This window comes from Corythoichthys intestinalis, chromosome 1, assembly GCF_030265065.1.
Source record: "Corythoichthys intestinalis isolate RoL2023-P3 chromosome 1, ASM3026506v1, whole genome shotgun sequence".
Taxonomy (NCBI): Eukaryota; Metazoa; Chordata; class Actinopteri; order Syngnathiformes; family Syngnathidae; genus Corythoichthys; species Corythoichthys intestinalis.
This window is the reverse complement of record NC_080395.1, coordinates 65,951,039-65,978,435: the sequence shown is the minus strand read 5'-3', so window position 1 is coordinate 65,978,435 and position 27,397 is coordinate 65,951,039. Positions and strand designations below refer to the sequence as shown.

At 39.4% G+C, this 27,397-nt stretch overlaps 1 protein-coding gene across 1 annotated transcript in view; it reads left to right on the top strand.

Moving 5' to 3' along the window:
• wdhd1 (WD repeat and HMG-box DNA binding protein 1) overlaps nt 1–27,397 on the top strand; it is a 94,237-nt gene that overhangs the window by 11,036 nt on the left and 55,804 nt on the right. The window contains exons 2-6 of the mRNA XM_057851238.1: nt 4,066–4,271; nt 4,535–4,621; nt 13,327–13,435; nt 14,421–14,572; nt 23,035–23,146. Of these exons, the coding sequence (XP_057707221.1) occupies nt 4,545–4,621; nt 13,327–13,435; nt 14,421–14,572; nt 23,035–23,146 (450 nt within the window). The 5' untranslated portion in view covers nt 4,066–4,271; nt 4,535–4,544. The remainder of the gene's footprint in view (nt 1–4,065; nt 4,272–4,534; nt 4,622–13,326; nt 13,436–14,420; nt 14,573–23,034; nt 23,147–27,397) is intronic.

Genomic DNA, 27,397 nt, shown 5'->3' with positions numbered 1-27,397 from the left:
CATGTTTTTGAACCCATGCCTTTTTGTTTCTTGAAGAAGTAACTCAGTTTATTGATGTCCAGCTGTTGCTGTGAATTTTTGTTAACATTTTTTGAACTCTACTAATTGGAGAATAAACACTTTGTTTGAGCACAACTATCGAGCATTTGGGTCCTTGGTGCATCCCTGACAGAAATGGGCTACAGGTGCTGCATTCCCCAGGTCAAGCCACTTTTGAGGCTGAAACAGCGGCAAAAGCGCCTGACCTGGGCTACAGAGATGAGCACTGGACTGTTCCTCAGTGGTCCAGACTCCAAAGTACTTTTTTCAGATGAAAGTAAAATTTTCCATGTCATTTGGAAATCAAGGTGCCAGAGTTTGGAGGAAGACTGGGAGAAGAATACGCCAAAATGCCTGAAGTCCAGTGTCAAGTACCCACAGTCAGTGATGGTGTTGGTCTACTGTGTTTTATCAAGCGCAGGGTCAATGCAGCTAGCTCTCAGGAGATTTTGGAGCACTGTATGCTTCCATCTGCTGGAAAGCTTTATGGAGATGAAGATTTCATTTTTCAGCACGACCCGGCACCTGCTCACAGTGCCAAAACCACTGGTAAATGGTTTACTGACCATGGCATTACTGTGCTCAATTGGCCTGCCAACTCTCCTGACCTGAACCCCATAGAGAATCTGTGGGATATTGTGAAGAGGAAGTTGTGAGACGCCAGACCCAACAATGTGGATGTGCTTAAGGCTGCTATCGAAGCAGCCTGGGCCTCTATTACACCTCAGCAGTGCCACAGGCTGATTGCCTCCATGCCACGATGCATTGAAGCAGTCATTTCTGCAAAAGGATTCCCGACCAAGTATTGAGTGCATAACTGATTTAATTAATTGAAGGTTGAATTTTTTTCTGTATTAAAAAACACTTTTTTGTATTGGTCGGATGAAATATGATTTTTATTTTTATTTTTTTTTTTTTACTTTTTTGCCAAAATCAGCAATATTAAAACAATAAAAGGCTTGAACTACTTCAGTTGTGTGTAATGAATCTAAAATATAGGAAAGTCTAATGTTTATCAGTACATTACAGAAAATAATGAACTTTATCACAATATGCTAATTTTTTGAGGACTAGTATATTTTTCCCAAATCTATTTTATAATTTTCTTCTAATATTTAATATTTTACTAAACTTGCGAAAATGTTGATTAAAACAAGACAGTTCCTGCTTCAGGCCGATTAAGAGTAATGTGCAGTACTCAGATTGTTGATTTTATGTTTATCAAATAGGGTTAAGAGTTGCCTTAGACATTAGGCCAGTGGTTCTTAACCTGGGTTTGATCGAACCCCAGTGGTTCGGTGAGTCAGTCTAAGGGGTTCGGTGAAGGTGAAGACATGCAGGGCCCTATTTTTGGACGCTGACTAAATCCAGGCAAAGTGTCATTTTAGACAAGGTTTTAGACTGGTTAGTCCCCAATTTACAGGCTTTATTCCAATTCTATCAACTGCTAGTCCTCTAACTGATTGGAGGAGAAACTGGTTTGCTCAGTGGAAAGTTGACTCTCACTTGTTATGAGGAAGTACAACAGACCTATAGGTAACATGCACTGCGTTTACATAAAAAACAACATTTGCGTCACATTTTATGCCATGAAAATAGTATCTGAGGCAAGGATGTGATAGAAGGAGAATGTCGACATGAAAACAAAAATGGAAACAGTTGGAAGTGACTGAAGTTTAATTTCATTATCCAATGTGAAAAGCAAATCAAAAGGCAAATTTATTTGTTGTAAATACACACTGTTTAATGGATTTTTGAGAAGATTCATGTCCCCCCCCCCCTTTTTTTTTTTTTTTTTTAAACATAATGACTGTACAAATTTAGCGATCATTTTGTGCGGGGTTTTTCATTAAATTTGATATCATTTGAGTTGTGAACGAGACTGAAAATGCATGGTCAAGGTTAATACAACCGAGCAGGTTTAATGTTGAACAATATAAGATATATTCCTCCAAATTTGAATGAATAATTCGAAGATATGCGCATTGGGCCAACATAAAAACATACATTTTGGCCTGTTTAAAAACATGCTGTCTAAATTTCAATGGATATTAACTTAGGTTTTAGCTTGATATATTAGATGTATTCATATTTAATTTGGGGGGAAAAAAAAGATTTTTCTAATTCCAAAGGGTTCGGTTAATGCACACGTGAAACTCATGGGGTTCAGTACCTTTAGTAAGGTTAAGAACCACTGCATGAAGCACTGTTTACGAGGTGGGCGGACAGGTGGGGGTTTAGGTTCTCGGTTGTGAAGACGCAGGCAATATGCTTCTATGGGAGACATAGGGAGGTGGTGTTAAAATTGTATGGACGAGTAATTGAACAGGTAAAAAGCGTGAGGTTTTTAGGGATGTGGTTTGATGAAAAGCTTACATGGGCACAGCATATAGATACATGGGCACAGCATATAGATAGATTGGTGGAAAAATGTAAAAAGGTCAATAAAATATTGAGGTGCCTGTCAGGGAGGGATTGGGAAGCAGCGAGAGCTGCCTTGCTCAACATATATCGGGCGATCATGAGGTCTTCTATTGATTATGGGTGTATGGCTTATGCCTCGACAGCAAACTCCCACCTCAGAAAGCTGGAGGTGCAACAAGCGCACGGTCTCAGAATATGCAGTGGAACTTTAAGAACGTCCCCAGTCGCAGCAGTGCAGGTGGAATTGGGGGAGCTCCCATTAAGAATTAGAAGATTGAAAATTATGGTTGCATATTGGGTGAGTGTAAGGGGCCATGGTGACACACATCCAGTAAAGAAAGTACTGATGGACAGTTGGGAGGACATAAATCAACAGAAGATGACCCTCAGCGGGGTGGGGAATGCAGTGGCAGAACTGGCAGGGCTTAGCCAGTTGGAGTTCGGCGAAACAGTACCAGTGTCCAGTGTTGCGCCCTGGCTATTCAGGATGCCAGTGGTAAATTTTGAGATCAAGGAAGTGATCCGGGAGAGGGGAAACCAGGGTATGGTGGCCGAGGAGTATCTGGGACGGAGGTATGGGCAAAGCGTTCTGATATTTACGGACGGGTCGAAGGATCCTGAAACTGGACGTGCTGGGGCGGCGGAACATGTGCTGAGTTACAATGTGGACATTAAAAAGAGGTGTACAGATCACTTGTCTGTTTATGCAGTGGAAATAATAGCAATTATAATGGCACTAGGTTGGGTTCAAACAAATGGGATAAAATTGGCTGTGATTGCTCCAGAGAGTTGGTCAGCGCTCACGAGTATTTTAACAATGAAGTCCAGTAGACTTGACTTAGTATTTGAGTCGCACAGGCTACTGTATGAAGCACAGAAAGGTGGGCTCAGGGTGGAGTTTGTGTGGGTCCCAGCACACGTGGAGATTGAGGGAAATGAGGTGGTGGACATCCTGGCCAAGCAATCGCTGAGAGCACTGGGGATAGAAAGGCGGGGCATCCTGAGTAGAGCGGAAGGGAAATCCATTATTGGGGGCTACATACAAAAGAGGTGGCAAGGGTATTGGAAAGCACAAGAAACGGGGAGACATTTATTCTCAATACAGTCACAGGTGGGGGTGGGAAGGAGATTGGGTAGAAGCAGGAGGGAGGAGGTGGTGTTGAGTCGACTGAGGATAGGGCACACGTGGCTAAATGATTCGTTGCATAGGATAGGAAAACACAGAGATGGGAAATGTAAACACTGTGGGGAGCGTGAAACGGTTGAACACATTCTAATGGTATGCGGGAAGTATGGAGAGCAGAGGGATCGGTTCAGAATGGTGCTGGACCAGGCAGAAGAGACATATGGGGTGGGAAATGTTCTACAGATGAAAAGAGCCAATATTCAAAAAGGGCTAATAAAGTTTCTCAGGGACACAGGGCTGTTGGACAGTATATACGAGGAGGGTAATTCATTAGTGTTTAATTTTTCGTTAGTATTTAATTTATCCAATTTTTTGGTTTGGGTTTTGTCTACGCTCTGGGTGTGTTTCACTGGTTGTCAGGAGGGATTACTTAGTCTGTAACTGCCTGATCTCGTGCTAAACCGTCGGTCCTTTAGGTGGCGGTAATGCCCCACGGCACCGAGGGGTAAACTGCCAATAAACAAAAAGAAGAAGAAGAAGAAGAAGAAGAAGAAGAGGAGATACGTCGATTGTGACGTCATGACGTTGTTGGCGGGACGTCTTACGCCTGCTTTCTATTTTCAACGCAGCGCGGGAGATTCGGAGAACGAGGATCAACATTGAAAACCTTTTAAGGAGACTTGTAAGTTGTCGTGACGCACTCATCGGCTAAATTTAATTACGTAACGACCAATGTCTTAAACATGGCTTTACATGGGTTGAGTTTGATGTGTATTCAGTTCACCTGTTTTTGTGTTAGCTGGGTTCCTCAGCTAGCTTACCTCTAAAGCAACACTTGGGGTTCTCAAATGTTATGGACAGAAATGAACTTTCTAACTAATCAAACTGCTTGATTTGTGTGTGTGTCCCCCCACCCCCCTCCCCCCTTACTCGTCTGATTGATAGTTTTGTAGAAATGCCGTGTGAAAGGAAACCTATGCGGTATGGACATTCAGAGGGACATACTGAAGTCTGCTTCGATGACACTGGGAAGTAAGTCAACTATATTCTTACGTATTACACACAACTAATTTTACATTAGTGCCATCATCAGGACAATGTATTGTTTTTTATTTTTATTTTTGACAGTTTGTCAATATACTTCATCGGTTGCACTTCGCAACATCATTTTTCACTGCCAATGACGGCGATACACTCCCAAATTATTTGGACTAGTAGGGTTTGCATTGCTTGTTTGAATGCATATGAGTTAAATTTGTTGAGAAGTGTGTCATTTAATGATTAATGAAAAGGGCAAGGGCGTACGTTCGCATAGGGACGGTAGGGACATAACACTACCAACTTTTCAAGATGCTCAAAATTTCCCCACCAACTTTTTAAGCAATCTTATTTGCATCATATCATTAATTCGGTTATATAGGTAATTTAGATTGTCTTCCCATATGTTGCAAGGATAGAATTGACCCTACCATTATAATGTGAATTCTTTTCATTGTGTTCAGACTTACATTTACCCTTTTTTACTTGCTGAATGTGCCATTGTTGTGCCGAAAAATAGCTGCACCGCGTGAAATTTCCCCCTGACGGAAGCGCCCACACGTCACTTGTACAAACAGCTTTTTCTTACCAATCGATGGACACGGAAACGACTTTCTTTTACCGTGAATATGTATTATTTTACTCTGCTTGAACTAATAAATATTGTATTATGAATATGTATTATTTTACTCTGCTTGAAGTAATGAATCTTGTACTGTGAATATGTATTATTTTGCTCTGCTTGAACTAATAAATGTCATACCTGTGTGATTGTCGTCGGGATATGGTCGTGAAAACCTGCAGACTAATAAATTTCTCTTCAAAGATGGTTATGTGGCCCAGTCCACGATTTGTTACCAAAATACATTACTAGTATTTTGTGTAATTTATTTATATAAAACTGATTTTACAGTCGTAAATCCATTACTGTAATGCGTCCATGAAAACATTTGATGTTTTCACCTCAATAAAGCCTCATAAATAAGCGCACCCGTCAGGGGGGACATTTCACGCGGGGGGGGGGGGGGGGGGGGGTTGGCACAACACCGGTCCATTTTCGCCCCTCAAACGCATGTTTGATTGGTTGTGGACTTCCCAGATAGCAGACAGATGTTGAAATGATGTCGAATCAACATTCTGCTGTCAATCTTATATTGTTGAATCAACGTTGACACCCGACGTTGTTTTGTCATCACTTTTGCACCCTCGATTAATGTTGTTCCAACGTTGAAATCCTTACAAAACTTAAACGGCATTTCGATTTTTAATAATATTGGAACAATGCTGAATCAAGGTTATGTTTTCCTTCATTTTCAACCATGATGCTATAAATGCTTTCATATATCCCCATATATGATGTCCCGATCGAAAATATCGGACAGGCCTTTTTTAAATATATATATATTTTTTATATAATATTTTTTTTATTTAAATCGTTTTCTAATTGTATTTAATGTTACAGACAAAATGTCTTACACTCATCCTGAGTAGTTTTGACTTAAAGTAGGGCTATCAAATTTATTGCGTTAACGGCGGTAATTAATTTTTTAAAATTAATCACGTTAAATAATTCACGCATTGTTGCGTTCAATCTATGAAAACGTTGTTTTACCTATAGATAGCGCTAAAAGGCAGCGTATAATGAGTAGAGAGAATTTTGACAGCCTTTGGAGCCAATTATTATGTGGCTAAAGCCTTACAATACCTCTCAGCAATTAGAAATAACGTGGGAGGCAATGTGGGGACGAAAGGTGGTAGTTTACCATTTTCTTAACACCCTATGTTCTTTCCCAACGCCGAGAAAATATATAAATTGGTGCCCCTACGCACAGTCATGGTTCCACTTCCCATCATGCATTTGGGCAGAAGTTAAATGGCTGCAGTATCATTTACTGAAAGCTCAACAAATACACTAGATAGCAATATGTAGTCACAATATACAAAGTCACATTTATCCTTTAAGAATTACAAGTCTTTCTATCCATAGATCCCTCTCACAGAAAGAATGTTAATAATGTAAATGCCATCTTGAGGATTTATTGTCATAATAAACAAATACATTACTTATCTACTGTATGTTGAATGTATATATTAATCAGAGTTTTCTTCATTTTATTCTTAATGCATTGCCAAAATATATATGATCGGGAAAAATTATCGGAAATGATTGGAATTGAATCGGGAGCAAAAAAAAAAGCAATCGGATCGGGAAATATCGGGATCGGCAGATACTCAAACTAAAACGATCGGGATCGGATCGGTAGCAAAAAAACATGATCGGAACAACCCTAATATTTAGAGGTCCTGCTTTATTTACAGACAGAAGAAACAGCTAGGCTGACAAATAAAATATTCTACATGAACGGAAAAAAAAAAAAAATATATATATATATATATATATCTACACACATCAAATAAAAAACTTAATAATAAATAAAATATATAATAGAAATAAAAACTTGGCTAGATTTCAAATAATTTTTAAATGAATCGCAATAGAAAAATTCATTAATGCTCAGTAAAGTTATTTCAAATTTAAGCCTCCTCCTCAGCCTGACGAGATTCGCTGCGAACTTTGCCACCAACGCGGTTTGGGACAGAGCGTTGCCACTTCTGCACAACAGCAGCAAATGCATATTGTGATGCGTTAGGGTTAGGGTTTATCTATCCCTATCTGCCTCTTCAGTGAATCTGAAAAATACAAACAAAAGGCATTCACAATTAAAGTGCCAGTGACACGGAAAAGCATGTTATCTCATAATACACGCGGTATTTTATGCTCCTGAATGAAATGGACCGTTTGGATGTGTCAAAAACCGATCGATATATTTATTCAAATTTTTTTTTTTATCTCGCGCTACGAAAATGACAGACATCCGGCTTCGGTCTTGCATTGAGGAAAAGGGCGCTGTGATGTGTACGGGAGAAGGAGTCCTCTTCACTATACAGCCGTACTGTTGTATGAGAAGGACTAAGGATTCAGCTGATTTTACAGATTAATACGTTCATTTTTCACATTACGCCAGCCAAACGGCTGCAGAAAAATCTTGCTGTATGAGGGAGAGGCGCGTGCGCCTTTTTGGGGTTTCAAAAGCTTCCCGTTCACCGGTGGATATTGGCCAAAACAAGCCATGGGACCATGGGACTTACGAGGAAGTGAGTAAACATCGTGTTTTGTATTATGCCAAATACTGGGATCATTTTAATATGTAGGTGGCTTGCATTTTGTGGCTGACATGCACGCGGGGCGACTATTTTTCGGCACAACACTGGCGGCTTGTCGCACATCCCCCCGCCGGGAGAGTACGATACTCGGCTTATAGTGCTCATGTGCCCGGTGTTCTGTCAAATTTTTCGACCGATCAGAAATGGAAAATTTTGTGTTAAAAATAGCCACGAACACAGCGATTACAAAGTAAACACTACAAACTGTCTTTAAATAAAAAACTACTTACGTTTGATCCTGGATGGGCATGTAAAAAACTCTACTCATACACATTAGCTGCACATGTTAGCTGCACAACAACTACAGCCGCCCTCCTCCACTGAGTGTCTCGCTGTTTATGACTTCGCCGTCTAGTAAAGCATTTTGCCATATTTGTGTTGACCATTTGGCAGCTACACGCTCCTCCGATGTCGGCCGGTTTGTTCGGCGGTCGTTGTCCAGCTGCTTCCCAGCCGAGCTCTCCTGTCCGTAGTAGCAGGGGAACGAGGTGTTAATTGCTCTCCGCCGGGCGGGTTGGCAATCGGCAAAGACAATCGACAACCCCAGTCGTCATGTGAAATGATCCGGGCTAGTTTTGTGTGATTTTCCGCTTCGAAGACTTTGAAACATCACCCGGTTCGGGTTAGCATGTCGGCTAGCTGTCACGCCTCTCGGTTTGTTTACATTCTCCGAAGCTAGGGAAGGGAAATGACATAAGCCCAATTTAGGTGGCATAAAATATCGTTCGGGAGGTGCTACAGTAAAGGTGAAGTCGACAGTTTTGACCATTATGGAGTAATCACGTCATTTTCAAAATATCGGAATCGGCAAAAAAATATCGGCCATGCTTTTTTAAAATATATATATATATATGTATATATATATATATTTTTTTTATTTAATCGTTTTGTAATTGTATTTATATCTATTCATCTTTGTTGCTTCATTTCTAATTGTGTATCATATTGCCTCTGTAAAGCCCTTTGAGACCTCTGTTGTGATTGAGGGCTATACAAATTGAATTGAATTGAATTGAATTGAACATTACAGTCATAATATGTTACACTCATCCAGAGTCTTTAGTTTAGGCTTAAGGTCGGGTTATCAAATTTATCCCAATAACGGCGGTAATTAATTTTTTAAAAAGTGTATCATGTTAAAATATTTAACGCAATTAATGCAGCTGCGCTGCACAATCCACTCATGCATTGTCGCGCTCAATTTGTAATGGCGCCGTTTTACCTAAATAGATAAGACAGCGTAAAATGAATAGAGTGAATTTTGGCAGCCTTTGGAGCCTTTTTTTAGTTGGCTAAAGCCTTACATTCCCTCTCCCTATGATTAGAAATAGCATGGGAAGCAATGTGGGGAAGCAAGGTAGCAATTGATCTTTTTCTTAACACCTTATGTTATTTTCCAACGTAGAGAAGATATATCAATTGGTAGCACTACGCACAGTCATGGTTCCACTTCCCATCATGGATTTGGGCATGGCTACAGTATCATTTACTGAAAGCTCAACAAATACACTAGATGGCAATATTTGGTCACAATATACAAATTCACAAGTCTTTCTATCCGTGGATCCCTCTCACAGAAAGAATGTTAATAATGTAAATGCCATCTTGAGGATTTATATTGTCATAATAAACAAATACAGTACTTATGTACTGTATGTTGAATTAATATATTTGTCCGAGTTTTATTCATTTTTTTCTTAATGCATTGCCAAAATGTATATGATCGGGAAAAATTATCGGGAATGATTGGAATTGAATCGGGAGCAAAAAAAAGCAATCGGATCGGGAAATATCGGGATCGGCAGATACTCAAACTAAAACGATCGGGATCGGATCGGGAGCAAAAAAACATGATCGAAACAACCCTATTTATAATAATTATGTGTTTTTTAGCTCCTAATATTTTTTTTCTGAATAATATGAGACCTTAATGGAAAAAAAAGAGAAAAATCCAACCTTCAATACAAGTGCATTTATTCAGTGGGGAAAAAATCCCCACATAAAGAAATAATTATTTGACATCAAATAATGTGTGGCACATTTATTAGCACCCCTGGTGTTAACACTTTGTACAACCCCCTTTTGCCAACAAAACAGCACCTATTCTTCTCCTATAATGTTTCACAAGATGGGAGAAGACAGAAAGAGGGATCTTCAGCCATTCCTCTTTGCAGAATATCTCTAAATCATCCAGAGACCTGGGTCCTCTCCTCTGTACTCTCCTCTTCAGCTCACCCCACTGTGAAGTATGGGGGTGGGTCAGTGATGCTGTGGGGCTGTTTCGCTTCCATAGGCCCTGGGAACCTTGTTAGGGTGCATGGCATCATGAACGCTTTGAAATACCAGGACATGTTAAATCAAAATCTATTGCCCTCTGCCCGAAAGCTGAAGATGGGTCGTCACTGGGTCTTTCCGCAAGACAATGACCCTAAACATATGGCCAAATCTACACAGAAATGGTTCACCAGACACAAAATCAAGCTCTTCCCATGGCCATCTCAGTCCCCAGACCTCAACCCCATTGAAAACCTGTGGGGTGAGCTGAAGAGGAGAGTACAGAGGAGAGGACCCAGGTCTCTGGATGATTTAGAGAGATTCTCCAAAGACGAATGGCTGAAGATCCCTCTTTCTGTCTTTTCCCATCTTGTGAAACATTATAGTATGTTTTGTTGGCAACAGGGGTTGTACAAAGTATTAACACCAGGGGTGCTAATAATTGTGCCACACATTATTTGATGTCAAATAATTATTTCTTTATGTGGGATTTTTTCCCCACTGAATAAATGCACTTGTATTGGAGGTTGGATTTTTCTCTTTTTTTTCCATTAAGGTCCCATATTATTTAGAAAGAAAAAAATATATTAGAATCTAAAAAACACATAGTTATTATAAATCCAATAATTATGGAGGGCACTGTATTTGTCATGACCATGCCATTTATTTAGGTATTGGGGAAAAATACTTGGATAAAAAGAATACCATAATTTCCCGAATATAAGGCGCATCCGTGTGTAACGTGCACCCCAAATTTACTTGTAAAATCTAGGGAAAATTATTGTACCCCTGTATAACGCGCACCCTAATTTTAGCACCACTAAATAGAAGAATACGAGAAAACAGAGCTCGTGTACAAATACAGAAATGTCATTTTACTGACTGGTGAAACACAGCACAAGCAGAGCACATTGGTAGTTCAAAACATTACCGTAAACTGACCATATGTACGGTAATAATATGATCTGATAACTTCTTGAACTTACCAGAATCCAGGAGAAAACAAAACAGATGTGACTTTTCTTTTAAAGGCTGCTGTATAACTTGCTCTTTTCATCATGATGAGTAAATGTTTCCTCCATGGATTGATACGGTAAAATGAAAGTGAGAACGTAAATCGGAAATCCGAGAGAGCTCATCGCTGTGACCCGACTATAACAATAGGACCTATTGTTATTTGGGTTTGAATTTCCCGAGCGACAGATATAGTTGACGGACACAGGAAGTCTGTGTTGTTATGTTTGTTATGGTCCGACTTGCAGAGCTGCAATAAACGTTGACTCAAATGAGTTCAAGAAACTAAATTCTGTGCTTTATGAAGAGTGAAAAAAAGCAGAATTTAACACAGACGAAATCATTCGGCCAATCAGATTGAAGTATTACCGAAACAAAATGGTGACGTCACGTACCGTAATGGTCGGCAACGGATCGCCACATACGTTTCTTCAACAGCACATGGCCATGGTCAATAAAAAAATCGGTTTATATATATAAATATATATATATTTCTGACTCCATCCATGTACCAGTTTATAATGTGCACCATGATTTTACAAGTTGATTTTGGGGGGGGGAAAGTGTGTGTTATATTCGGGAAATTACGGTATTCTGTAAAAATATTGGAGCACAGAGACTGAAACAATGACGTTTTGCGTTTTGTTTGTCCCATTTTCCTCGTTCTGAATAATTCCCCCTCAACGGGCTGCATACTAAATCAGATGAAATCGTGACTCCGCTGACGTCATCCACCTGTTGGGGACGTGAGAGCCCTATAATGGTAGGCGTGGCTAACCGGCAGATTAAAAGACTAGTTTCTCGTCATCTGCGATTTGCTAAATTGTTGTATATAGTCGAATGGTCTAAAAATATGATTCTAATTCACATAATAATCCTATTTATATCTTTTTTCTCCTGTTGTACGCACTTTAATTTATATCAAGGAATTCAAGCAGGTATCATGGGTTAGTTTAACATACTTTAGTATTTTGTGGTGAAGTGAATTTTTCTACCAATCTCAAAGCAAATTAGGGCTACATATGGGAACCTAGTTAGCTAGCTACGATGGAAAAATGACCGCACTGTCTTGGTGTTCAGTAAATTAATTTAGACAAGGCTCGATTGTGTCATATCTAGTGATTTTAGTACTTTAATTGGAAAAGGAAACACATTTGCCTGAACTAAGTTCTACTTACGGTAGTTAACATCCAGGCTAAGTAGATCTTCGCTTGTATGCCAATCATAGCAAATGCAATGCACCGTTTCTTACAATCTGGGCAACTTTGTCACGTTGCCAGGCAAAGGGTTTTATATACAACACTCATGAGACTCAGTTTATTGTACCGTAACACATCATTGCTGATAAAGGCTCTGAAGAAGAGCAACAGGCTTACCTTTAAATATGGCCATCCTTAAATGAGGTATTTTCCCGGGGAGTTCGTTTGAGGTGATACGCTGTTTTTTCCCGCTCAACCACAAACACAACTGTTTTTTTGACCATAACTCCCGCTCATCCATTATTCGATGACTTCTCAATTATATTTCCCGGTCAATCAAAAATCAACTATTTATAATCGCATTCTCTCTAATAAAAAAATCACGATGCTGGATTTAGGCTTACCACTCACTCTCCCGTTCGTGAAGTGTCGAGCTGTCAAATGGCGTCATGACGCCATCTGCTGTATCAAGTAAATCGCTGTCATCTGACGCCTCAGGTTCAAACATGTAGGGATTGATTGTAGTTCATCTTTCCTGGGAGCCTTTGCCATCGGTAGCGTCACGAAAAAGCGATCTTGAATGGTTACCTTTGGTGGAAATATCACTGACATCGTTGTTGCTGCTATGCTAGCTGTGGGTAGTCTTCTGTTGCCTACGTCACACTTCCGGGTTTGCGAAGGGACCATTAACGGAGTGCAAAAAAACTAAAAAAAAAACGCAAATTATCCTTACAATTACGTGTTGATAATGTCATGGTTGTTTTGATGAACTCGTCCAAAGTTTACATTCATAAAATTACACCAAAATCCGGAAAGGTCTTCAGTTGCCCTTTAACATTTTTCAAAACTTGAGATGTTTCTCTGCCTCTTGTTCTTGTTGTAAAAAAAAAAAAAAAAAAAATCCCCAAAAATGATGAATCGAATTTTTGCAGAAAAAAACCCCAGCTAAGGTGGGGGTAATCCTTACTTGTGTTCCTCTCTCCTCAGGTTCATGGTGACATGTGGGAATGATGGAGATGTACGTATATGGGAGAATCTGGACGACGATCCAAGGTTCATCAATGTTGGCGAAAAAACGTATTCTTTGGCAGTAAAGGTGGTTTATTTTCCAGATTCTAATTTGGAATACGATGGTACCTCGACATACGATCGCTTCAACACACGATCTTTTCGACATCCGACATAAAGTTTGACTTGCCATTTGTTTCTACATCCGACGACATGCTGTAAATACGACGATCTATGACAGCGCCGCAGTTTCTTTGTTTTTTTTTTCCCCGCACAACGGACGCACGGCAGATTTTCTTGTGAGGTAATCAACATTAGTTCCAACAATGTTAGTGCAAATGATGAAAAAAAAGGAAAAAGGTGATGCTTACCATTAAAAAGAAGATGGAAATGATAGAAAAATATAATCTTGGTGTGTGCATCCGTGAACTGGCTCGACAATACAGCAGTAGAATGTCTACTCTCGATGGTCCTCCTCCAAGTCTTTATAAGTTAAGGTGACGATTATTATTGTGGTAACATCGCCAAAGAAATCGTCAGGTTTCTAATCATTTATTCCATCAACTTGTGGATCACAACACGACTACTGTCCCCCGCAGCTGAACAAAGTAAACAAAGTGAAAGTTAAAGTAAAAAGTACCATCTCACTCTGTCAAGTCAGCCACGCGATGCGTTCAGGTAACACTACGCAAACACATTTGCCACATTGGAACCCGATTCGTTACTAAATTACAGGTATTATTGTTATTATTACTATTATTTTATTATTATTCCCATTTTTATCCATAATTTATTTGTTTTGCTCTGTGTAATTGCTATTTGCAATAGTACCAGCAGTATTTATTAAGGATTTAGTGTAGGTTTTCGGGCTGTGGAACGAATGAATGGAATTATAATGTATTCTTATGGGAAAATCCTGCTTGGCATACGACCATTTCGACTTACAAACAAGGTCCTGGAACGAATTAACTTCGTATGTAGAGATACCACTGTATATTGTAATATGTACACATGAATTATGAAAATTTGAATGGAAAATGTTGATTTCAACGTGACACTTTTTTGATATTCAGAATAAGAAGCTTGTGACTGCAACCTCCAATAACACAGTGCAGGTTCACACGTTTCCTGATGGTGACCCGGATGGGATCCTTACCCGGTTCACTACTAATGCCACACATGTCACATTCAATACCAGTGGATATAGAGTCGCTGCTGGCTCCAGGTACTGAACCACACTACCTTTATTGACTTGATCTTCTTTCTGTCTTCTCACATAATTGGAGTATATTCAGTTCCCAGTTTAGTTTTTCCCGTAGGGCGCTTTCACACTAGCACTTTTGGTCCGTTTTAAACAGGCCAGAGTTGTTTTTCTCAGATAATCCCTTCGTTTTGTAAATGTGAATGCACATCCGAACTCTACTTCAGACCAAACAACCGAAGGCTGGTCCGCTCAAAAATCATGAGTCTCCGTTAGGGGTGTGCCATCTTAGGCACCCCACGATTCGATTCGATTACGATTCAGGACGCCACGATTCGATTTTTAATCGATTATCGCGATATCGTCTATGATCGCGGTTATCGCGGTTATCACAATTATCGATGCATCGTGCAGCACTGATTACTAAAGCAGCCAAGCAAATTTATGTCCATTATTTATTTAAAATATCCTTATGATTCAACAGGAAAGATGGAATAATGCCCATACAACAAAAAGCTGCCCTTAAGCTGCTTTTTTATTTATTTCGTTTTACAAGAAAGTGCAAAATGCTTAACTATTTTAAAGGGAGTACTCATTTCTCTCAACAATGCAATGAAATTTACACTGGTGGAATGAATTCGACATTTTCTGGACACAAACAAAGTGTCTTTAGAAATAAGACTTCTTTTAACCAATATACTTTGTTTTCACAGTGTTACCTCTTGGAGTAACAGGTGGAAATCTCAACTGGTCTTGACACTGCTACACTCACACTCATTACAGCGCGCGCACTTTCTTCTCTTTCTATTTCGCATGTTTGTAGTGTTACCACTGTACTTTATCATGGTTTTACAAGTTCTGCATATGAAATACACGTTAGCGAATTAGCTCATTAGCTTAGCGCTCGGCGCTAACTATTAACATCTCAAAAACAACAACAATAAAGGCTAAACAGTACAAGAGGGTTCTTGTACTCACCTCTTATAGATGCACACGGGTCTTAGCAACACACTCAGGATATTTTTTTTAATTGAAATGCCTTAAAACTACAGCTGGTCATCTGAAAGGCAAGGAGCAACGAGCAAAGAACTATCTCTCTTCCCCTCTCGCTCTAAAAATGCGCACAAAAGCGCGACCGGCTTCTGGTCCTGCCTGCCATATACACAAATTTATTTTCCAGTCTTTTAAAAAGGAGTAAATCTATCTTCCAGTAACTGGGAGCATCCATCATAACGTTGTGTGTGCGTCCGTTAACGGTGTCCGGGCCGCAGACGTGTCTTGAATTTCGTTTCGCTACGAGCGTTGTTAGGAGTGAAAATAATCGTTTTTTAACCTTTATGAATCGTAATCGAATCGTCACGTGTCGAATCGCGATGCATGTAATAATCGATTTTTTGGAACTCCTCTAGTCTCCGTCCACTTTAAGCACACCCTGCTTCGCTTGTGAATGCAACCGGAGCAGGATGCGCTTTTGCTACTCTATGTGTGGCGTCGAAAGCACGCTGTGATGCTCTAGGCTTTGACGGTACACGCAGGGCATCCTTGGAAGCGGAAGTACATAAGCCTGTCGCAGTATGCAATAATTCCATTTATCGCGCGATAAATAAAAATGAAGGCGGTAATTTTTCCGCTGCGTGCGTGCTGTTAAAAGTTTGAATTCCACGTTACCAACTGCGCAAAATGCATCTTCGTTCCAGGTTCGGCAAAAACTAGGGCCGGAGCCAATTGTTCCCATTATATCCTATTGTTCAACGTATACCGGCCGCGTCAGTGCTCCGGAGCGACTGTGGACCATCTATGGCGCGCCGGTGTAGTTGATGTGTGGGCGCTCCCGTCAGGAGTGACATTTCATGCGGGGCGGCTATTTTTCGGCACAACAAAGTCCGCCAAAACATTGTTACTGACTTGGCTGCTACGAACAACCTCGCTTTGACAACGAATAGCTGCTTCAAACTCGTCCTGTTTATTGTTCATGAAAGTCGATTCTCATAAGCTGGTGTTGTGTAGTAATGAGCAGACGTGACTTCAGCGGCGCTTGCTTTTTTAATGCGCGCACACTAGATATCATGAAATGGCAAACTAGATGTGCTACCTTCCATGCCATTGGCTACGTGAGCCCAGAGTGATTATGGGACATGTAGTCCATATACTACATCGATGAATTCTAAACTGTCATGACTGAATGGAAGGCCAAATCAATCCATACCAGTGACTATAGATAATGTTGCAAATATTGTTAATTCAGTACGTGACACAGATGAATTCGGACCACAAATAGGGTGTCATGCTCATGTAGTAAACCTAGCTGCTAAGAGAGCTGTAGCAATCAACAGTGTGCCCTGCCTCACTTTACAAACAGTAAAGATTGTTCTCAGCACTTTTATACAAATTTTTTTCAGATCTGTAAGAAGTAAGCACATAAATATTATGCACTAAAATGCATGTTTTTTTTTTTTTTTTTATGGCAATTTAATTTTTGCTCGTTAGCAAAAAAAAAAAAAACAACAACAACAAAAAAAACGAAACAAAAAATATAATTATTTTTTTTACAGAGCATTAAATGTATTGAATCGGATCGAAAATCGTGTCCCCCGTATCAAAAATCGTACCAAACCATAACTTAACTGTATCGTTGCATCCCTATGGAACACCATTGCAGAAGCTATGACGAGAAAAGTTTTCATTTGCCTAAATGCTTAAGTTATTAAGTGCATTTTTTTTTTTTTTTTTTAACACATATTATTTATTCTTTGTTTCTGTGTGGTATCAATATTGTTGTTTTTTACTTAAGAGGCATGGTCCATTGTTTTTAGTTGTGATTTCTTTAAAAGTATTTTTGAATTTAAGAGTAAATATTTATCGCGTTTAAATGGGTGTACTTGATCTATTAATATATACTGTATTCTCACTGTGTTATTGTAAATTGGTTAAAAAAAATTTGGGGGGGGGGGCGCAATAATATCGCATATCACAATAATTTATGAGAATAATTATCGCACACTAAAATTTGCTATCGCGACAGGCCTAGAAGTACAGCGTGGACAATTACAAATACGGCGGCGACAATTTGATTGTCCAAAAAGTCATGAAAGTAAGAGTGATTGTACACCTGTGTGTGTACACCCCTTTCAAGGTTTAATTTTCCCCTATCCATTTTTTATATACGACAGTTCGCAGTGTTTTTTTTTTTTTTTTTTTAATTTAATTGAATATTTTAAATTTTGTTTAATTCAAACTTAGATGCATACTATCTTCTGCTTCACAGAAGAGTCAGTTGGCAAAAAATGATGCATTCAGATGCACGGTTATATTTTATAATTGCAAGATAAAAGCAGTCATAAATAAAATAAAAAAATAAACTATTTACAGTTTAACATGTAAAAATAATGCTATGCTACATTACATGCAGCGTCACAGCTCCACGCTCCCTCCCCTCTCTATCCTGCTACTCTGAAAGTTTGGTTGGTGCAGTGTAAATGTTGAACTTTTTCAACAGCTCATTTGCAAGTGCCGGTGCAAGGTAGCTCTCCAACCGGACCCTAGTCTTCTTGGTCTAGTGTGAAAGTGCCCATAGAGGCCTCGTGAGAATATGCATATCAGTGCAAACCCCACGCAGGAATACTGGAGGCCAGATTGGTTCAAATCTAAAACATCTGAACTGAAAAACGTGATAACCAGTTTTCATACGAGGTTACACTCTGAATTATTTTGTTAGGCATAAACTGCAAGATTCAGTGAAATCTTTCTTTTTAAGTTATTTTTTTTTATTTTTAGATTTTATATTTAGTTTGAGTTTTATCCTCAAGTCAGTTGTAAACCACTTTCGTCGGTATGGTAAAATGTGATTCAAATCCAATTTTTTCAGATATTGTCATCAGTCAAACGCTCTGGTCAGTTGAATTGCACATCAGACTTGCGTCTGCGTCATTCGCACAACAACTGACATCCTGGGAAAAACAAAAAAACTTCAGTACAACGCTATTTTTATTAAGCTCATCAATTGATGTATCTGCATGGTGTGATGGCTAGGCCTTTCGCGATAACAAATTTTAGTGTGTGATAATTTATCTCATAAATTATTGCGATATGCGATATTATTGAACCCCCCCCCAATTTTTTTTAACCAATTTACAATAACACAGTGAGAATACAGTACATATTAATAGATCAAGTACACCCATTTAAACGCGATAAACGTTTACTCTTAAATTCAAAGATACTTTTTAAGAAATCACAACTAATAACAATAGACCATGCCTCTTAATTAAAAGTACAATATTAATACTGCAAAGAAACACAGAAGAAATAAAATGTCGTTTTCAAGGGGGAAAAAAATGCACTTAATAACTTTACCAATTAGGCAAATGAAAACTTTTCCCCTCATAGCTTCTGCTATGGCGTTCCATGTGTAATATTCTGATTGGATGTTTTCCGAGGCACCCTGAACATACACTCACCGGTCACTGTATTAGGTACACCTGTCCAACTGCTCGTTAACACTTCATTTCTAATCAGCCAATCACATGGCGGCAGCTCAGTGCATTTAGGCATGTAGGCATGGTTTAAGACAATCTCCTGCAGTTCAAACCGAGCATCAGTATGGGGAAGAAAGGTGATTTGAGTGACTTTGAACATGGCATGGTTGTTGGTGCCAGAAGGGCTGGTCTGAGTATTTCAGAAACTGCTGATCTACTGGGATTTTCATGCACAACCATCTCTAGGGTTTACAGAGAATGGTCCGAAAAAGAAAAAATATCCAGTGAGCGGCAGTTCTGTGGGCGGAAATGCCTTGTTGATGCCAGAGGTCAGAGGAGAATGGCCAGACTGGTTCGAGCTGATAGAAAGGCAACTGTGACTCAAATAACCACCCGTTACAACCAAGGTAGGCAGAAGAGCATCTCTGAACGCACAGTACGTCGAACTTTGAGGCAGATGGGCTACAGCAGCAGAAGACCACGCCGGGTGCCACTCCTTTCAGCTAAGAACAAGAAACTGAGGCTACAATTTGCACAAGCTCATCGAAATTGGACAATAGAAGATTGGAAAAACGTTGCCTGGTCTGATGAATCTCGATTCCTGCTGCGACATTCGGAAGCTAGGGTCAGAATTTGGCGTCAACAACATGAAAGCATGGATCCATCCTGCCTTCAACGGTTCAGGCTGCTGGTGGTGGTGTAATGGTGTGGGGAATATTTTCTTGGCACTCTTTGGGCCCCTTGGTACCAATTGAGCATCGTTGGAACGCCACAGCCTACCTGATGTCCATCCCTTTATGACCACAATGTACCCAACTTCTGATGGCTACTTTCAGCAGGATAATGCGCCATGACATAAAGCTGGAATAATCTCAGACTGGTTTCTTGAACATGACAATCGTTCCCATTATATCTTGTTGTTCAACGTATACCGGCCGCATCAGTGCTCCGGAGTGACTGTGGACCATCTACAGCGCGCCGGTGTCGTTGACGTGTGGGCGCTCCCATCAGGAGTGACATTTCACGCGGGTGGCTGTTTTTCGGCACAACGCCGGATATTTACAACAAACTCCGCCAAAACATTGTTACCGACTAGGCTGCTACGAACAACCTCGCTTTGATAATAAACAGCTGAATGAAATTAAGAGCGCTGTGTCATATGCTGGTGTTGTGTAGTAATGAGCAGACGTGACTTCAGCGGCGCTTGTTAACTTTTTTAATGCGCGCACACACTAGATATCATGAAATGGCCCACTAGATGTGCTACGTCCCATGCCATTGGCTACGTGAGCACAGAGTGATTATGGGTTACGTAGTCCATATACTACATCGATGAATTCTAAACTGTCATGACTGAATGGAAGTTAAGAAGGCCAAATCATTCCATACCAGTGACTACAGATAATGTTGCAAATATTGTTAATTCAGCATGTGACACGGATGGATTCGGACCACAAATAGGATGTCTTGCTCATGTAGTAAACCTAGCTGCTAAGAAAGCTGTAGAAATCAAAAGTGTGCCTTGCCTCACTTTACAAACAGTAAAGATTGTTCTCAGCAGTTTTGTACAAACATTTTTCAGATCAGTAAGAAGTAAGCACATACAGTAAATATTATGCACTAAAATGCATGTTTATATGATGGCAATTTAATTTTTGCTCGCTAGCAAAAAAAAAAGAGAAAAAAAAAACGAAACAAAAAAAAAAATATATATATATATATATATATATATATATATATATATATATATATATATATATTTTAACAGAGCATTAAATGTATTGAATCGGATCGAAAATCGTGACCCCCGTATCAAAAATCGTACCGAACCGTTACTTAACTGTATCGTTGCATCCCTATGGAACACCATTGCAGAAGCTATGACGGGGAAAAGTTTTCATTTGCCTAAATGCTTAAGTTATTAAGTGCAATTTTTTTTCTCTCTTTTTTTTTTTTTTTTTTAACACATTTTTATTCTGTGGTGCTGTGCAGTATCAATATTGTTGTTTTTTTTACTTAAGAGGCATGGTCTATTGTTTTTAGTTGTGATTTCTTAAAAAGTATTTTTGAATGTATCTATTAATGTATACTGTATTCTCACTGTGTTATTGTAAATTGGTTAAAAAAAATTGGGGGGGCGCAATAATATCGCATATCGCAATAATGTATGAGAATAATTATCGCACACTAATATTTGTTATCGCGACAGGCCTAGTGAAATACACTGTAAAATAAGTTGATTGACTCTTTGTTCAAGTGAATTATCTTCTTTCGTACTTAAAATTGTGCATTTGGTATTTTGCTTCTCCTGATTAAGTGAGTTAAACAGGTTTAAATGAGAGCTGTCAAATATATCGCGTTAATGGGCGGTAATTAACTTTTTTAAAATTAATCACGTTAAAATATTTGACACAATTAACGCACACACGGATTAAACCGTTCATGCATTGCCTTGAACAGTTTTCAATGACGCTGTTTGAGCACAGTAAGAGCGAAAAGGCAGAGAAATGCGAGTGTACTCAGGCGTTTAATGGACCCTGCCTTTTATTACTGACAGTCATGGTTGCCCAACTCCCCATCATGCATTTGGGCAGAGCAAGACACGATCTATTTCTTAACGCGCTTAATTGAACTCAATGCAGGACATTTAATATACCATTTGCAGCCACTACTGACAGTCATGGTTGCCCAACTTCCCATCATGCATTTGGGCGGAGCAGGAGACGGTCTTTTTCTTAAGACACCTAATTGAACACAACGCGGAACATACTGTATACCCTGTATACCATTTGCAGCCACCACTGACAGTCATGGTTGCCCAACTTCCCTTCATGCATTTGGGCGGAGCAGGAGACGATCTTTTTCTTAATATAAAATAACTATAACTTGTACTCAAATTTATCTTTTAAGAACTACAAGTCTTTCTATCAGTGGATCCCTTTAACAGAAAGAATGTTAATAATGTTAATGCCATCTTGTGGATTTATTGTTATAATAAACAAATACAGTACTTATTTACAGTATGTTGAATGTTTATGTCTGTCTTGTGTCTTTTCATTCCAACAATAATTTACAGAAAAATATGGCATATTTAAGAGATGGTTTGAATTGCGATTAATTACGAATAATTAATTTTTAAGCTGTGATTAACTTGATTAATAATTTTAATCGTTTGACAGCCCTAGTTTAAATTAAAAAAAAAAAAAATATAATATATATATATATGTTGAGTAAAGGAATATTTGTAGTCATCATGAGCTATTTTGGTCTTGCTGGTCTGCGCTTGCTCAGTAACAGCCAAATTTTTTTAAATAAAGCTTGTCAAATTATTGCTTTTATGTTCAGTACATTGGTGCAGGTTTTATGGAGAGTATTCAGCTGCTTGTCCATATTCCTTCCCCAGTTTGTCCCCTAGAGATATTCAAAAGAACCAGAGCTGAAAGATGAGCAAATGTCGCTTTCACTTTGTTAAACCATGCGTGTCTGCTTTGCTCAGGCTTTAACTTTGGCTGCTAGTGAAGAATTCTTACTTGCCACGTTGGTTGGATTCAGTTTTGAGCATATCATGACATATGGGACAATATTCTGTTAAAGATGATTCTCGTGGTTCAAAATAACTCATCACACATTGATGTGCTTAAATGACATTTCCGGTACGCGGACAGAACAGCACATAGATCGGTCTATGATTAGCTGTGATTGGAAATGTCTGCTTGCTATCAGAATTGATTTGTTTTGGTGCAGAGCATGGAGGTTTATTGACGCTGGCATTTTCACAGTGGTATTTGTTGTTGATTTTTAAATTATTTTTTTAAACTAATTTTTTAGACACTTTAATTAGATATTTAATAGAACAAAATGGAACAAATTTCGGTAGATGCTGAAATAATTATATCTTACTTTTTTTTTTGTTTTCAATGCCCAACTTGCACGCTTTTTGTTTGTGCCGACCAGATTGCCAGCAGGTACCAGTGTGCACATACTAATTTGTCATTTCTCTCCTTACCTCAGTGACTTCTTGATTAAAGTGGTGGACGTGTCAGACAGCAGTCAACAGAAAACCCTCCGGGGCCATGAAGCCCCTGTGCTCAGTGTTACCTTTGACCCCAAAGATGAGTTCCTGGTGGGTAGATTTGCATTACTGGTGTATTTTCTTTGATTGTGAAGTCTTCATAATTAATGTTTTATTGTTATTTTCCGATAAAGTAAACAAAACCAAATTAAAAAAAAACACAGCAGGGAGAGAGGGTGATCATTGAATCAAAAGTTCACATTTTCAGCAATGTGCCCAATTAAAACAATTAAGTCACTGCCATTGATGACGATAGATGACTAATCCATTTTAACTGATAAAATTTAATTAAAATATCATTGTCAAATTTAGTCAATGAATGGGAAATGGCATTCTCCTTACAAAATCAGGTGTTATCTTTGCAATGTAATTGATCCATTTTACAAGTCAGACTGTGTGTAATTCTCTCCATAACACATACAGTCTACCCTACTGTACATTACATCAATCCACTTATTTAAGGGAGGTATATCTCGTCCACCATTTACTGGTCAAGACCTTTTTGATCGCTGCCGAGTCATTTTTACAAGGTACAGTATATGGTAAAGAAAATAAATAAATAAAGCTAATTCAGATTCCATTAAGTAGTTCACCTCAGGAATTAGTGGTGAAAAACAGTTGATTCCGCGGAGAACAATCCTAATTGTACATGCATAGAGCAATTATTGATCCGCTTGAAATTTATATTTTTTATTTTTTTCGGGCAATTAAAAAAAACAACCCAAAGCAACATGCTATAAAGCAAATTAATGTAAAAAATAGAGATGCACGATAATATCGGTCACCGATAATTATCGGCCGATAATGGCAATTATGACATCACACAGATAATCCAGATAAAACGAAATTCAACCGATAATGCAATCCGATAATTATATACTTGATTTAGCCTCCAAATGTGCGCAATCAACAGTTTTGTCCAATTCTGCTAGTTTTAAGGAGGTGTTTTTGCAGTGTCGTAATGTGATATATGTTAGGAATGGAATCAAATACGGCTCAACTATGTCGTCTCGCAAAGGCGCTCAGGCTCTGAGATCAGAAGATCTTGAAGAAGTTAAATCCTCCTACCAGAAAATAGAGGCCTCCCTGGCCGCCTTGACCAACCTTGTTGAAAAGGAGGTCATGAAAGAACTTCAGCTGCTGCGAACTGAAAGCCGCGCTGAAATCCAGAAGCTCAAGCAAGAGATCAAGGATAAGGATGAGCGCCTCAAAAGGCTGGAAAATTTGGCTGATGATCTCGACCAAGGAAGGCGCGCAAACGATCTCATCGTCTCTGGATTACAACTGGCGCCCCGATCATATGCCGAGGCGGCTAGCCCATCTGTGGCTCAACAAGCAATTGACAAGCTGAAAGAAGCCGGATTAAAGGTGTACGATGAAGACATCACCCATTGCTTTCTGCTCCCGGCTGGGGGCAGGGGTCCGGCGGCGGTGGTCGTGAAGTTAACTGACCACAAGAGCAAGGTTGCCCTGCTTGCGCAGCGTCGCTGCCTGAAGGGAACGAAGATCTTTCTGAATGATAACCTGACTCGCCGGAATGCTCAAATAGCAAAAAAAGCGCGTCAGCTCAAAAAAGAGGGGAAAATAGACAGCACCTGGGTCTCTGATTGCAAAATCCTTGTCAAGACACAAGACATGAAGATAAGAGTTGTGCGAAGCTTGGAGGAGCTGACACCATTCGAATAGATAATGATGACATCAATCACAAATCTTCTGGATGTCCAGACTGATGAATCCCATGATGAACCAATTGACAGTCTTGATCCTGACCTCAACTTCTACAATAACATGCCGAACAGTTGTAAGTACTACACCACAGAACAATACAACAACTCTATGGATGATGACGGCAAGCTAAAACTAATCCACTTCAACGCCAGGAGTCTTTACAGAAATTTTGAAAGCATTGAAGATTACCTACAAAGCTTCGAGAACACGTTTGATGTCATTGCCGTCTCCGAAACATGGCTTAACGACAACAAAGGATTTGACCTCAAATTGCACGGATACAACGTAGCCCAAGTAAATCGGACATCTAAGGGAGGTGGGGGTGTCGCTATTTTTATCAAAAATGTGTTTAACTTTGATGTCCAGCATGACAGATCAACTGCTATCGAGGAGTTGATGGAATGTGTAACAATTGAGCTAAGTATACCAAACTGTAAAAGCATTTCGGGTCAACATCCTTGCCCAGTGACCACCTTCACGTCTGGATATGTGGAGGACGCCTGGGGTAAATGGAGGCCGCTATGCCTAACGTCCCTCCTGATAGAGGACGCTGAGGATCTGTACATCTTCGGCACGCTGCTGGCTCTAGCCTTCCTGCTGCTACTTGCTGCTCTCTGGGTTCGTCGCTTCTCGATCAGGATGAAGAATCAACTCCATGACACACTGGAGGTTGTTCGACGCAACGGCGACGAGTTGGCACTGTTAATGAAGGAGCAGTCAATGCTAAGTGACGCCGCTGCACGACTGGCCACAAAAATTGAAGCTGAGATGCGTGATCATGAGAGACTCGCTCGGGCAAACCGGGCCAGAGATGATGATGACTAATTTCCTAAACCGGGCAAGGGACGCTGACTAGAAATCTTCTACGGTGGATACAATACATGAGAGCCTCCAAAGCACCCCAGGCCTTCACCCTTCACCTACTTGGACATGAACTGATCCTATATACTTAAATTACTATATGTGAAATCTCCATGGCAATTAATGACTTTTGAACGAAATGTGTTAGACTGTCATTGGACTGATCCAGAGCATGCTGCTTGTGCGACCTTGGTGGCTGGGGGACGGGTCCCGATAAGCTTCTGCTATTTTTCCCGTCTCCTTTGTCATGTCTATTCTCATCTTCTTTGGATAAACAAACATACGCGACGATTTCCTTCTTTCTTTTTTCTTTCTCCTTTCTTGTGACATTGATTTTAATGTTGATGATGATGATGATGACAATGACAATAAATTCAAATTCAATGGCTTACTTTTAAAGGCATTTTTGTGCAACTTGGGTGTTTACTCTCTCTGTAATTGTTGCCAAAAGCTTACCATTACACAACGTCATTGCCATTGTTTAGTTGTTGGAATTTACTACATATTCACATTTGATGGGGAAAAAAATAGCACTAAATTACATTTTTGCACAGTAACATTTGATCTTTGTATACTTTAAAATTTTACATACATATTTGAATAGAATTATCGGTGTGACATTATCGGTTATCGGGTGGAAGGGGCAGGAAATTATCGGTTATCAATATCGGTTGAAAAATGTATTATCGTGCATCACTAGTAAAAAATAATAAAATTACGAGCATTTGGAGCTGTGCGAAGACTGTACTGCATAATGGTGAATCAGCATTCAAGTCCTTTGTATGTCTTCGCACGAGATATAATTATGTTTTAATGATTTGATCTTGAAAATCCTGATAACGGAGTCTTTCATTTTGCTAATCATTTATTTATTTAAAACGTAAACATTTAAAAAATTAGGTATAAAATGTGCTAGGTAAACCAGGGGTATAACCAGGGGGGAAACTGGGCTCGAAACGGTCCGGCACACCGTAATGGTAAAGATTCAGGACCGTAATGATCTGGTATGGTGCCTTGGTGCCGAAAATGTGACGGCAACTGTCAAAATGCCATGTTAAATAATCTGCCACATGCATCTTCTAAAGGAAAATAATTTACTAACAGTCAAATTTACATACGCAAGTGTTTAGTTTAGTTTAATAAAGTGCTTATAAATTCTTCCAGCACGAATGTTTGGCGTACGCTGATATTCATTATTTATTTATTCCATGGAGTTCTGCCCACCGGCTCTGTCTCAGAGTAAATGACATGTTGCATCGATGTGCGCGTGTCTGCAGCAAACAACCCTGGACACAGTTGTCCGTTGAATTAGCTGAGAGACTGACACATGACATGACAATGCTAGTTTGTTAGTGAAAATACTGTAGCTAGCGGCCGCCTGATGTAAACAGAGCTTTTCCTGTGAAGATTCTTGTGAATAAATGGTTAAATCCCCGAATTCTTTATAGGTATGGACGTAAAAAGAGTCTTGATTCTTGGTTAAAAGCAAAAAAAAATACAAAATGTGCAGTTAGCATTTATTTTACGTAAATATGTCAAAGTACAACGCTAGTCTGTTAGTAAATGCGGCTAGCGGCCGCCTGATGTAAACAGAGCTTTTCCTGTGAAAATTCTTGTGAATAAATGCTTAAATCCCCGAATTCTTTATAGATATGTACGTAAAACAGTCTTGATTCTTGGTTAAAAGCAACAACAACAAAAAACATGCAGTTA